We start from the raw sequence: 14,599 nt of genomic DNA, 5'->3' as shown, positions 1-14,599 counted from the left end.
GCGGGGCAATGGTAACTTTGGACGTGTATAACGACAACCTGTGCCTATGGCGGTGCATCGCTGTGCACCGAGGAGCGCGCACAGATCGCTGTACAAAAGAAGCCCGAAGTTTCGCCAAGAGTTTCTACAAACTGAATACCATTCCACAAAACTTCGGAAAAACGTCACTGGATGAGCTGGACAAGGTGGAAGCCCATCTGAATGAGGGCTCGCACGTCTCATCTTGGCGTGGAATTCGTGTCTACGAGCCTGAGCAACTGGAAAACGGAGAGGTGGTTTGGCACCTCAGAATAAACCCGAACCCAAAGCTCAAAAAGATTTTGACGATAGGTGTCTACGAAGGCCACGCTTTCTTGATAAAAGACATCGCCAAGCTGGCAAAAATCTATGCATGCACACACTGCGGGCAGAGGTTCACACAATCTTGTAATCTGCAACGCCACCATCAAACCTGCTGCGCGGGAAAAACGGTAATCTTTTGCCCGGGGAAAAAAGTGGAAGCCCCGGAGACAGCTTTCGAGAGAGTGATGTACCAAAAAGGCTCAGCGTCGGTGCAAGCGATTTTGTGGCTGGAGCGAGAAGCTAAGCGACGGGGCAAACACATCCACCACGCATTGTGCGGGCACGGGGCCGAGAGATGGCTTCCGCGAGAAGGCGGGAAAATAAAGTCTTCTCCTGTCGACGGGTACAACCACGAAACGAGGACGGTATTCCAATAACACGGCTGCCCCTACCACGGATGCCCAAAATGTTATCCTAACCGACAGGAGGTCATAACAAACAGTAAAACAGCCGAACAACTGTACCAAGCCAAAGTGAACCGTTCCGCATTTCTGCGAAAGAGCGGCTACAAAGTTATCGAGGCCTGGTCTTGCGAAGTTGGGCCTCTCAAGGGGGAACTCCCGAGGAAGCAAACGAAAACTTACCCGCACGCGGTCTTGTACGATTTCGAGGCGTATGGCGACAAAGACTATCGGAAAGAGCCAAGAGGGGCGTTAACGATAGAAAGCGCGCACGTGCCGATCTCCGTGAGCGTCGGGGACACTCTTGAAAGAGAGCCCACCCACATCTACGAAAGAAACCCCGTGGAGCTGGTCCGCAAGTTCCTGAAAGAGCTGGAGAGACGCGAGAAAAACATCCAGGACCAGGAGAGAGCGGAGTTTGCGCCAGAAGACATGCACCTGCTGACAAAAGACCAGCAGCAAAAAATTAATGAATGGTGCAACCAGGTCCCTGTCGTGGGCTTCAACTCAGGCTCGTACGACCTGAATCTGATCAAAAACCACTTCGCCAGCACTCTCGCCGAAGCAACAAAAAAGTCAAAGTGGCCAAGAAGGGGAACAAAACCATGTTCCTGCTCACCTGGGGGGCCCGTTTCCTGGATATCATCAACTATCTGGGTCCGGGCACGAGCTACGCGAAATGGGTGAAAGCCTACGGAGGTGAGTCCGAGAAATCCTGGTTCCCTTATGAATGGTTCGATGGGCCCGAAAAGCTCGATTTCCCTGGGCTCCCAGAATACGAGGCCTGGTATTCGAAGCTGAAGGGCGGATACGTTCTCACGCGGAAGGAGTGGGAGGAGTGCAAGCGGCTGTTCAAAGAAAAGGGGATGCGCATCTTCGCAGACTGGCTGCGCTATTACAACAACCTTGATGTCGCTCCCGGCCTCGAGGCGCTGGAAAAGATGAAAAGCTTCTACAACGAGAGAGGAATCGACATTCTGAAAGACGCGGTGAGCCTGCCAGGGGTGAGTTTGCATTATTTGCTCCGAGGGGCAATCGAGCGCGGCGCAGACCTTTACAGCCCAAGCAAAGAGGCTTACGAAATGCTCAAAAGGGCGGTTGTTGGCGGACCGAGCCTGGTTTTTACAAGAAGGCACGAGGCCGGTGTGACACGGATAAGGGCGCATCAGTTCGAAGAACCGCGTCTTTGCAAAAAGATTCTCGGTTTCGACGCCAGCGCTCTCTATCTCTCGACCACGCTCAGAGAAATGCCTTGCGGGAAGGAGAAGGTCGTGCACTACGACGATGATCGCCAAGCGGAAGCGGCCGAAGTTCTGATTGGCCGGTTGATAGCGGGGGAGTGGTTCGGCTTCGCCGAAGTCGACATCGAGATCCCAGAGCGCTTGTGGCCAAAGTTTGAGGAGATGTGCCCTTTCTTCATCAACAAAAAGGTTCCCGCCGAAGCAGTGCCGGAACACATGAAAGAATATTTAGAAAGAACCGGAGGCAGCGCGGAGATGGGAGAAAGCTTGTAGGCGCTCTGTCCGCAGAACGGATGCTGGTGTACGCCCCTCTACTACGGTGGTACATGAACCATGGGGCCGTTGTCACGAAGGTTTCCAGAACAATCGACTACGAACCGGGCAAGATCTTCACCTGGTTCGTGGAGCAGGTGACGGAGGCACGCCGGACAGGAGACATGGACACAAGCAAGGCGCTGGTCGCTGAAGTGTTCAAACTGCTCGGAAACAGCGCTTACGGGAAACTGATCAAAGCGTTGGAGCGGCAAACGAACGTGATCTACACGAAAGACGAGAAGGTTGTCGACAGAACGCTGCGGAACGCGTATTTCGAAGACCTCGACGAGATCGGGGAGGCCTACGAGCTGGAAAGCCGCAAGCCCCGGATCACGATCAGGCGGCCTTTCCAGATTGGAATCGCCGTCTACCAGCTGACGAAGCTGCGGATGCTTGAATTCTACTTCGACTTTCTCGACAAGTTCGTCGACAGAAGAGATTTCGAGCTAATGCAGATGGACACGGACAGCAACAACATGGCGTTCTCGGGCGAGCGGCTCGAGGACGTCGTCCGGCCAGAGCTGAAGGTGGAATTCAAGGCGGAAAAAAATCAATGGCTGGCTTGGGACAAGTGGAGCGGCCGGACCCCTGGTCTCTTCAAGCTTGAGTGCGAGGGCAGCCGGATGATCGCGCTCGGCTCGAAGTGTTATTACGTCGACGAAGGAGAGGGCGAAAAAAAGAAGTTCAGCACTAAGGGGATGTCGAAAACGCAGAATGAGCTGACCTGGCAGCGGTTCAAGGAAGCGTTGGAAGGTAGCAAAGACATGGCAACCAACCGGGGTTTTAGGATGCGGGACGGGCGCATGGTCACTTACGAGCAGCAGAAGCTGGGGCTGAGCGCTTATTACGACAAGCGGTGGGTGCTGCCCGACGGGATACACACCGAACCAATCGAATATCACATCTAGTTCACGTCAGCCGGAGGAAGAGTAGTGTTCGAAGGGACAACGAGCAGCTCTTCACGCACGAAGCAGCGCTTGGGCCCGTCGCGCAGATAGTAGAGAATGGGCTGATCCGGTTTGGAAAAAGACCTTTCAATGCCGAAAAGTTTCAAAGACCAGATTGGGTCCGTGGCCCTTTTCACGCCCCCTTCAAGTTCGCCGGGCTGGTAGAGATAACGATCCTGGACAAGAGAGGGGAGGATTTTTTCGCGTTTTCCAACAGGCCTCGTGTAAGATGTCGACGGCCGAGCATAAACAGATTTTTCTTTGATGGCGACAGCGGGTTTCTTGCCGATAAGGCTTGTGACCTCGTTGTTCAGAGCCAAAACAACTTCAGGAAGCATTTTCACCCAGGCCGTGGACCGCTGGCCCTCAGGGAGTCGCATTTCCACGGCGTACTAGTGGCCGAACAAACGCTCCGCCAGGGTGCGGTTGAAACGTTCAACAATGGCCTGGTCGCGGTGAATGTCAACGCGCCCGCGCCGGATAAAGGTTTTGTGCTTGTCCATCTCTTTCGTGACAGCGCCCATGAATTCGCGCATGGGGTCAACCTGAAGCATTTTAGGCCATTCGAGAGGCGAGCGCTTGTAAATCTTCTGAAAGGCCAGGGCGACCTCATCAGAATTTTTCGAAGTCAGGGGTTCGGCCTCTTCGTAGCAGCTGGCCACGTCGACAACGGTCAGCGCGTATTTGAAAACTTTGCGGCCGCGAGGGAGCTTGTCGTGCGGCAGAAAAAGAAGGTCCGCCTGATGGACCTTGTTGGGCGTGGGAACGTCGAATTTCGGCCGAGGAATTCGCTTCGGCACGGGGAGGAATATCTGCCAGAGCGCTTGCCTGATCAACCACTTTTTTGCGGTTTCTTCAGGTACCTTGGCGGCCTCGGCCAATTTTTTGATCGCGGCGATTCCTTTCCAATAGCTCCTGGGGCCGTAGTATATCTTCGCGAGTTTGGCGTCCATATAAGTAAGGCGTAAAAAGTTTAAAGGAACCGGAAGGCCGCGTAGCCCAGAGCGAGCGCCCCGGCGCCCACGAACGCGAGTTCACCCTTTTTCTGCTGCTCGCTTGGCTGATAGAAATCCGAAAACTTGGGCTCCTTGGGGGGTACCATCTGTTCGTCGGGATGCACCTGGTTGTAGAGTTTGAAGGCGTAGTCCGTGTTGGTAAAGTTCTGCTTGGCCTGCTCCTTTGTTTGCGCGTTAGTCGCGATCCAGTCGAGAAGATGGGTGCGGTCGCGCGTGTATTTGGCGTAAGCGGCTTGATAATCTTCGAGAGCTTTGTCGTGGCGCTTTTTTTCTTCAAGCGCGGCTTTGTCGCCCTCGCCAAGCGCCCTCGCCAGATAATTGCCGCCGATAAAAGCCGTGGCGTTCAACACAGCCCCGCCAATCATGATCGCGATACTCGCCATGGTTATATATTAACGGAAGCATTTTTTAAATCATTATTCAAACGCTGTTGGGGAGGATTTTCTGGTCCTCGAGGTACTTTTTGAGCCCAATGCTGCCCGCCACGACGGCGGTGAACTTCATGAAATTCATGAAGCTGCTGCTGGGATCAGAAGTGAAATTCTCGTTCACAATCTTTTTTGCGGCCCAGCCGATGCCCGCGGCTAATTCCGTGAGAACTGCGGCGTCAGTGACGGTCTTGACAAGCTTGTTGTCTGACATGGCGCGTTCGATATAAGAAAAGAACGAAAGTTTAAAACAAAATTAATCTGTCTATTCTTCTTCTTTTGCTGCCGCTTCTTCTTCTTCTTCTCTTCTTATTATTTCTCCTATTCTTCTTCTTACTTCTTGGTCAATTTCTCTTCTGCGCCCTTATCGGCAAACATTTCGATGGAAAGCTGCACCACCATTCTGACAGCTTCTGCGGTTAACTCGAGCCAAATTAACCCAATTCCGCCAATTGCGGCTGCATGGATGATACTATGCGCAAAAGATGGGTTCGACATCGCGATATACTTTACACGCGAACGTTCAAAGCATTTTTTTTAATCCTTTTGACCGTGTTGCACGAGCAGGTTCTGGCTCGACACTCACGGGCTCAGGCGCGGGCTCCGGCGTTTTGAATTTGTCGAACATGGGCTTGGCCATTGCCTTGAGCTCTTCACGTTTGTAATAGATCCCGAGCAGGGAAACGCCTATGCCGCCAATAGCGATCCATTGGTTGGCGCTGAGGCCGCCGCTCTTTGGGCTTTCGCTCTTTGGGCTTTCCTCTTCTGTAGTCGGGGCTGGCTCAGGGGCCGCTGTGGCAGCTTTCGCTTCCTTTTCCGCGTGATAAGCCTGGGCCGCTTTCTTCTCTTCTTCCCGGGCCAGCCGCGTTCTTTCGGCAACCATTTTTCCAACGGCCACACGCTTTGGATTTTTTACGCGCTGCGTGGTTGCAGTCGCAGTTGTCGCTTGCTGTGTGATATCGGCGGCAGGCGCTGCCTTGGTCTCGACCTGAGGCGCCGTGACGGCAGGTGCGCTTTCGGATTGTTCGGTTGACATTCTGAAGCGAACCGTATTATAAGCAAATGAAAAAAGTTTAATTGTCAACAATTTGTCGGCAAGCCCTCAGCAGTTGTTGATGAATGGTGCCCATTTATTCTGCAGTTGCTGAGCCGGGTACTTCATCAACGCCCTCAAGCGAGTAGCCGTATTCATCACGAGAAGGGTGGCTCGGCTCCGGCAACTGTGGACTATAATCAATATGTTTTGTGGTGATCAGCACCGCGTTGGCCGCAGCAAGAAACCGACCGCACTTCAAAGCGAGGCTGCCGGCCAGATTGGAGAGCTCTTTGTTCAAGATGTAGTCGCCTCTGAGCTCTTTCTGATAAGCCACGATGTCTTTGATTTTAACGGTCATTCCGACCACTTTGATTGCAAGAAAAATGAAGCTGTCGATCAGGCTTTCTGTTCTCTTGGAGCCCACGTACGTCTCGTAGCATTTGGTGTATTTCTCGACCTCTTTGTCACTCAGGCGCTTCACCTGCTCGTGGGTAAGCTGCACTTCGACGGCCTCTTTGGCTTTGCCTGTGGACACCAGCACGGCCAGCTGCTCGCAAAGAGCGAGAATGTCGGGTCCGGGAGCGGTTGGAACAAGGCCACCTGCGGGACCACTCGACGGCTCGGGCTCGGTTTGAAGAAGGTTCATAACTTCTGCTAGCGTGGCATCTTCTCCAGCCATTGTGCAACCACGCAGAGCGTAAGGTATATACAGCTTTCATTTTTTATTCAAATAACTTTACCCCGTACGGATGGCGAAGCGCGAACACAAGATAAGATAAAATTCGCTCTCTCAGCTTTGAAACCAGACCTTTGTACTCATCCGGAGAGAGTTCGCCAGCGTAATCATCGAGGATGGCTTTCATGGTCCTGGCCGAGGGGGTGTAAAAGAGAACGATCGCCGCCACGTTCTCACGGAAGGAAGATGTTATGCCGGTCATCTTCTGGGTCAGCGCCCAAACGCTGATGCCCATATGGCGGGCAGAAAAGGCGAGATTCACCAGCTCGTCAGTGCGCCCTTTCACGTCTTTAGAGGCCGCGCAGTCGTCGAGGATTACGAGCGTGTTGGTGCCCATGAAAAGCCATCTCAAGAGCTTCAACCACCTTTCCACGGCGTGCTGCTCGCAGACTATCACATCCATTCTTGGATCGTTTTCGCCAAGCCGGTGGTAGGTCTTGGTGTGCGTGAACGTCGGGCAGATGAGCACGATGTAGTCGAACTTTCCGCGGAACGGGCCGTAGAGATGGTTCACCACGAACCTCGATTTTCCTGAATTCGTCGGCCCCACAATGAGAGCGTTAAAGGGAATCTTGCTCGGGTCCATATTAAAACTGTACAGATTCCAGCTGTCTGTCCATAAGGTTGATGTGGGAGTCGGCGATGACGAACACATGGCATTTCACGTTGCCTGAGCCTTCGGCTTTCCGCTCAATTTCCAGCTGGACACCGTCCGTACTGTTCACAGTCCGCGTGCCGCTGCCGTGCATTCCTTGGTCAGCCATGGAGCGCATATCGATCACAAGCCCGAATTTATCACCAGTGTAAAACTTTGTCATATCCATGTGCTCCGTTTTGTTTTTTTCTTTCACAAACAAGTTGCGGGCCTCTTCCCACATGTCCTTGCCTTCGATGCCGTTGTTGTAAAGCATGTTGGGCGAGCCGTTGACCGTGACGCTGACTTTGGTCAGATCGGGGAAGATGAATTTTTCTGAATCTCTGTCGCCAGCAGTATACGGCTCTACAAACAGGAGGAGGAGGGCTTTCAGTGACCTTCTTTGGGCTTTGACTTTGATGTTGATCCTCGTGTCAGTGTCTTTTTTGACGGCCACCTCTTTGTCATGCATCACGTGGTCGTAACTGAACTCTTTGCCGCTGGAGTAAACGCTCCGCGCCTCGTCCGCCTGAGTCATGCTGCGGATCATTTTGTACTCGAGCTAGATGTTTTTCAGCTTGTATTTCAGCTGGGTTGTGTCGGAGCCTTTGACCACGTGTATTGCTTCGGAAAGTTTTACGTCGAACGTGAGGTCGTTGTAAAGGGCCTGGGGGTAGAAAACGCCGTGGTCGGTTAAGATCTGGTGGTCAAGCCTGATCCGATACTTTTTTCCGTATACCTCGTTCAGCTTGTTTTCAGCGTCGACGCCCGAGGTTTTCTTGTCTCCCGCGTCTGAGCGGATCTTGCACAGATCCTCGCTCTGAATCCCTTCGAGAATCCTGTTGTCTCGCTCTTCCTGCGAAAGGAAAAGGTCTTTGAAACTTTTGTAGATGTCGTACCCAACCGTGTCTTGCAGGGTTGTTCACGCAAACTTCACGAAGAGCCTGTCAACGAGCCCTCCAGCAAGGTTGATGTCAAAGACAAGCGCTAGCGAGCCCGGCACCAGAACCTCGTTCTCGTTCAGCTTGGGCACGGAAACTTACAGCGTACTGCCGGGGCTAGCTTCAGAGGGGTTAAAGGTGACCCGCTTGACCGCGCGCTCGGCCTTCATGGCGTGTACTGTTTTTTTGCTGTACGTTGCGCGAATGTTCTCTGGAACTGACATTGTATAATATACACCGGCGATAGTTTTCTAATTTAAAAAAATAACAGGCTTGAAACATATCGCTATGGCGGAAGGCGGTGCCGAATTTGGTTACGAAGACCCGGACCTTGACAAACGGCTTGACCACGACTCTGATGATGGCGAACAAGAGGTTGACATAACCAATCCTTTTCAACCAGGAGCGGCGTCCACTCCCTACCAACCTGGCGACCCCTACCACGGGGGTGAACAAACGGAAGTGCGTACTATGATGCACGAGCAGTCCGGCCTTCCTGACACTTCTTATCAGGAAGAAACCCCTTTGCTTGGAAGAAGAACACCTTCAATCAGTGATCTTCAGAAAGAAAGCTATTAGCGGCAAAAAATGAAAAAAGCTGTGAATATGATAAAAGACAAATTCGATAAAGCGAACTTTGAAAAACTCAGAATCAGAAGAGGCACTGGGAAATTTGAGGGAAAAATTGTTGCCGTGGCACAGGGGCCCAAAAATACCGAGTACAAGATTCTAAAAGAAGACGAGTCAGGCTTAATGAAAAGTTTTATGGAAAGATTCAAAAATGACCTTGGGCCGGAGTCTAGTGAAATAATAAAAGAAGACCGAGATACAATCAGAGAACAACGCCAAAGACTGAAAAAAGCTGAAAAACAACTTCAACAGGCGGAAAAATTATCTGCGCAAAGAGAAAAAGAAAAGAGAGAAGTGGAAGTTCTGAGAAGTAAAATTGAGCAAACCGACGCTAAGATTGATTCCATTCAGGATGAACAAGGTTCGAACCTTGAAAGTGAAGCAGATCTGCGTAGGCTCAAAGAACTGAAAAAGAACTATCAGACCGATCTTGAAAACAAGAAAAAAGCTTTGGACTCGCTTACAAAACAGGCAAAAAACAGAGAAAAGGAACAAGCCAAGGTTGACAGACTCAGGGCCAGCCTCGCAGCAAAAGAAAGTTAAACAAACGCCTTGGAAGAAAGGTACAACCAAACAAAAACGTTGGACGACCTGAAAAAACAGGAAAGCGAGCTGCAGCGCCAAAACGAGGAAGACCAGGCGATCATCCAAGATGAGAATGCCTCGCCCTCCGAAAAAGAAGCCGCAGAAGGCAGAGTTGCAGAAAGAAAGGAGGAGATCGCGCGTTTGCAAACTCAGATCGCGGAAAGGGAATGGGGGCGGCCTCTCTTGGAAAGGGTCAAAGAGATCTTCAAAAAATACGGCGTGACATTCACCGCTATTCTCCTCGCCGCCGGGACCACAATCGGCGCTGTCATCGGGGTCCTCACCAGAGGTTTGAAAGCCACCGGCAAAGCTTTGGGAAATGGCCTCAAAGATATTGCCGCGAAACTCGGTTTTCTGCTGCCCGGGCTGATTGGCTCGATTGTGAGCTTCCTTTTCAAAGCCGCCGGCCAAGTCGTCGGGTTTCTGGCAGAGCACACCTGGCTGCTCATTCTTGCCGCGGTGGCCTTTTTGTTCGAAGAATATTTTAAGAAGCAGCGTTAATTACCGCCAAACCATGAACAGCAACTCCGATAATCCAACTACACCGACAATGACAGCCATTTTGTTAATTTCGTGTTGCGGTGTTTTATCTGGAGCCGTGGGCTCTATTTTTTCCTCCGTTGGCTGTGCTTGTTGAGTTTCGGACGAGGCTGGTTTCCTGTGGGGTTCCACCCCATGCCCCGAGTCGAGGGGCTTGCCCCTCCTTGATTCGGCTGTTGCGGCTTTGTGTATCGGGTTGGACGGGTGGCTGTTGGGTAGGTTGATTTTTGACGGGCCGCCGGCCATTAGTTTGAGCACAGCGTTTTTTGTCCCCGGGTTTACCTCGTTGTTCACCCCAAGTTTCATCCCGGAGACCGCCTGTTTCAGCTTGTTGTTGTAACCGATCGCGCTTGCGGTGTTGATTATCATTTGCGTGGGCATGAGCCAGGCCATGGGGGCAACAACGAGATTGAGCCTGACCTTCGCTTCGTCTACCGCGAGTTGGTACCTTTGCACGCTCTGTGACAGGTCGGGCTGTCTGATCGCGTCTTCCATCAGCAGCAGGAACTCGCTTAGGGCTTCTTTCGCCCGGCCACCTGAGCCGAGAATGCTGCTGCGGACGTTGACTTGCGCGTCCAGGATGCAGTAAACGAAAGCCTCGATCGACTGGTTGATTCTCGACAAGCCCGCCTGCGTCAAACCGTTCGCGGTGTTGGGTGCAAACCAGTCGAACTGCCGATCTCCAAAAACATCGGGACGTATAAACTCAATAAGGTCCCCCTTATTGAGTTTTCCGCCTTCGTCGCTAAACTTGTTCCAGTCTGGATACTTATAATCTGTTTTTGTTGGCGATTCCCCCCAAGGCTTAACGTACCACACCCCCAGACCACTGTTTGCACCCGACCTAAAGTCGCTTGAGGGGTCTATGCCGAACTCGCCGCATATCCTTTTGTATGAAGCGACGTCGTAATGATTATTCATTTGGTCGAAAGTCGGGTCTCCGGGCAAAGCGCTTATGCTCTGAACACCTCCTAGCTGGTACAAAATTCGCCTGACCGTGAAATACACGTGGAAGATATAAAAAGCTCTTATCTGTGAGGGAAGATTCATCCCGCTGTCAAAGATTTCGCGAGAAACTCCACACCCCTGTGTCGCGCAGAAAACCGCGAAGTTGAGCTGCTGCGGCCAATATTTCATGTCAGGCCCTCCTAACCAGTGTTTTGATTCGGTTCCAGTCGTGTGTTTGAGTTTGGTGTCTTGAAACATTTCTCTGAATTTCGTGGTGAAATATTGGTCAGGCGTGACGTATACTTGGATTGGGGCGTCGAATATTTTTTTCAAGCTTGACGCTTTGCCGTCGAAAGGTACTGCAGGGATGGCCAATGAAACTTTTGAACCGAGGGGCGACAGCTGGTAAGGAAACCCTCCAATGCCCCCCGAGCGATTGTCTTCCAAACCGAGCGTCTTTTTCATTTCCTCGCTCCAATATTTTTTGTCTGAGCCGAAGATGCTTTGCAAAGAGCCTGGGCCCTCTTTGAAAAAGATTTCTTCCGTTACATTTTTTCCGTCGGTATTCCCCTGAGCAATGAAACGGGATCTATCGGCCTTGGGGAAATGAGCCAAAAATACTCTCCACGCGTTTACCTTGGCCATCGCATCTTTTATCACAAGGTTCGGATCTTTCCACACAATCGCCATATTATTTGAACACAATTTATTTGTTAAATATAAAAATGGTTGTTCTCACTGTTGCCACGCAACAGAACGGAGAGACTATCTATTTCGAAAAACCGCTACCAGAAGCAAAATATGCCAGACTTTTGAGTTGTTCTTTTTTCAACCCCTGGCATAATCTGAGTTCTGTTGGCAGAATGTTTTTTAAAGGAACCAACGAAGTGCTTGCATCATTGCCTGAAGGGAATTACAATGTCGAGAGCATCGCAAAAGAACTGCAATCCAGTTTTGAACATTACAAGAAAAAAGGAAAATTGGTCATTGAAACGAATAAACTCAATTCTGTTCTTAAAATTACAACCGTCGCTGCCATTTTAGGCAACACTAATCAAGCGAAAGAAGTTTCCATTGATTACAGTTTGGCCAATTTTCTTGGAATCGGGAGAAATATGAGGCAAGAAGGATATATCAAAAAGCTTAACAGCTCGAGTTACTACTTTATCCACTGCGATCTCGTTGACTCAACAAAGAACTTTTTGAATGGAAAGAAGTCAGACCTTCTTGCCAAGGTTGACGTCAGAGGAAAGCCTTATGAAAAAGTCAGCTATAACATCGACTCATCGCAAAATGCTTTCCGTGACGTTTCTACAGGCAAGTTCATAAACAGCATCACCATTAACGTCAAAGATGAAAATGGTGAACTCTTTGATTTCAAGGGGTTGCCACTTCTTTTTGAATTAGAGTGAAATTAAATTTCTTTATATACGCAATGTCTTCGGCAAATCTGTTGCCACCAAGCGCGCCGCCTGACGAGCGTCTATATCCGGTAGTGGCGGAGCCTTCTCAAAATTTCCGCTTGCAGAAGGTCAACGAGATTTCCAACACTCTGGCCGGTGAGGTCAACCACTACCGCCTCGTTGCCAAAAAATACAAAAGAGCCAGAAAGTTCGTTAATTGGGGCGCCGCCGGCTCCAGCGTTCTCTCCGCACCGCTTTCCAGCGCGAGTTTTGGCTCCGCTCTGTCTTTGGTTGGCCTGCCGGCAGCCGTTCCTCTTGGCGGCGCTGGTGGTTGCTTCGCTCTCGTTTCGTCGGCGCTGATAATCACCAGCAAAAACTCGACTCGAAAATAAAGAATCATCAAGAGATCACCACGCTCGCCATTGCCAAGCGCGATACCGTCAACAGACTTCTCTCCAACGCTTTGAACAACAACGAAGTCTCCTCCCACGAGTTCGACACCATCCTTTCGGAGTTTCAGCAGTACAACTTTCTGAAAGACCAGGTCCGAGCAAGGATGCTTCGCCAACCGTCGAAGAGAGGGCTTACCGATGCCGATGTTCAGAAACTGGAGAATGACATCCGCCGCAGAGTTGAAGAGGAAATGATAAAAAAAAATCACGAACCCTCCCGCTTCGAGCTGGCATTTAAAAACTCCCGAGTTTTCTTCCAGGTTATTAAAAGATGATTGTGTTGCACCGCGTGGAGGCGCAGTCAAGTGTGAAATTGGGAAAACCCCCTGATCAGCTGTTTCTTTTTATCGCTTTAGTCAAATCTCTTTGTTCTACCGCGTTTCGTGCCCAATTTTTCGTCGAAAAAAGATGAAAAGTGCAATTTTTTTGACCTGGCCGAGAAGAAATACCGTATTCTAACAAACTGTGGTCAAAAAATTGAAATCTGCCTGTAAAATTCCTCTTGGCTTCAACATTCCTGATGGCTTTGAAAATTCCTGATCAACTGAAGCCAAGAGGAATGCAACCAGCTTTAACTGAAGCCATCAGGAATTCGCAACGGGAAGCTGTTGTCTGAAGACCTCAACCGGAACCGCGTCATGAAAGCAATCAACAACTTCGCGTGTAATATCACGCACGTGTCTCTGCCGCTCAGGCGTGAAATATTCATTCACAAGAAACGCAATCAAGTGAACACTGACAAGCATGTTTTTATCATATGCAAATGAAGCCGTGGATTTTTAAATGTAAATTCGACAGGAGGTTATATCGTCGCCGCTTTTTTCGCTAACGCTCCCTACCAAAAAGGAACCACTCGTGCCAGTCATAACCGTCCCAGGAGCATACTTTTAAAAAACCTTTGTACTCAGGGGTGGCTTCTATGAGAGGTATTATCGGCGGGCTTAGCGTTGCTTTATGAACAGTTCCATCCTTTTCGAAAATAACAGTCATCGAAATAACAGTCCGGATATTCGAAACAAATTACCATCGGCACAATCTGCTCCCTGTATTTACAGAAAGGCAGTTTTAAAATATTCTTCTGCACCTTGTCCCACCCCATTTCCTTTTTTTCCTTGATTTTTGACACGATGTACTCTTTGAGGATCATCTCAACAAGCTCTGGAGGGAGGCTTTGAATGGCCTCGGAAAGCCCGCAGCTTTCTTTCCGGCCCCGCATCAGCCACCCGCACTTGTTTGGCGCTCGTGTCATCTCGGCTCGAGCGTATAACAACGGGCTCCCGCGTTTCCAATTGGTGGGGGGTTTGCCCCCTGTCCCCCCTTTCTCTTTGTTCACCTCGCGGGCGGCGCCCTGCGATCCGGTCCGGACCGGTCTGAACCGATTTTTAGTCTGCGGCGCGGGCGCGGGCGCGGGCGCGGGCGTGGCGTTGGTGTCCCTTTGTTCTGAGTAGTATATAGGGAATTAACCAAATACTGTTTTGAATAGGGAGCCGAATTTCTCCGATTCTCGGCCTCCAGATTCAAATCGTCCCGAACTCGTGAGGGACGATTTAATCTGGGGGCTGAGATGAGGAGAAATGAGGCTCCCTATTCAAAACGGTATTTGGTTAATTCCCTATATACTACTCAATTGAACAGTGTTGTGTCATTACGGTTTCTGTTACACACATAAGTTTTCTTTGCATGACTAAGTTTGCTCTGTACACTTTGCTCTCACTTAACCAATCAGAGTAGATCAGAGCGCTGGACGTTGACCTCACCCGACTGAAACAAAATTATTCTTTAAATTTACTGTTTCACACCTGCATATCCTCATGGTAAACTTTGTTTGTACCAAAACTTAACTAAAAAGCGCTGTTAAGTTTAGCAGCCGAAATGGACTATTCGAAGCAAAACGGTGTCAGCGACCCTGAACTAGACTACGTTTATGGAAAGACTTGTAATGTCAATGGTTTTGTAAACGAAGAAGGCAGTGTAGATTCTCTCTTGTCTTCACTTGATTTATTC

General features: G+C 50.3%; 1 protein-coding gene across 1 annotated transcript; it reads right to left on the bottom strand.

Annotated features, from left to right (window-relative positions):
* Positions 1 to 9,745: 9,745 nt before the first annotated feature.
* LOC145495024 (uncharacterized) lies at positions 9,746 to 11,432 on the bottom strand. The gene has a single exon (XM_081474599.1). The coding sequence runs from the start codon at positions 11,428 to 11,430 to the stop codon at positions 9,754 to 9,756; it is 1,677 nt and encodes a 558-aa protein (XP_081330725.1). The 5' UTR covers positions 11,431 to 11,432; the 3' UTR covers positions 9,746 to 9,753.
* Between the last annotated feature and the right edge of the window lie 3,167 nt (positions 11,433 to 14,599).

This window comes from Orbicella franksi, chromosome 8 (genome assembly GCF_964199315.1).
Source record: "Orbicella franksi chromosome 8, jaOrbFran1.1, whole genome shotgun sequence".
In the NCBI taxonomy this organism is placed as follows: domain Eukaryota; kingdom Metazoa; phylum Cnidaria; class Anthozoa; order Scleractinia; family Merulinidae; genus Orbicella; species Orbicella franksi.
The sequence above is the reverse complement of the archived record's forward strand: the minus strand, read 5'-3'. Positions and strand labels throughout refer to the sequence as shown.

Coding starts and splice junctions, on each gene's coding strand:
- LOC145495024 (XM_081474599.1), bottom strand. CDS start 11,430: ATGGCGATTGTGTGGAAAGATCCGAACCTTGTGATAAAAGATGCGATG.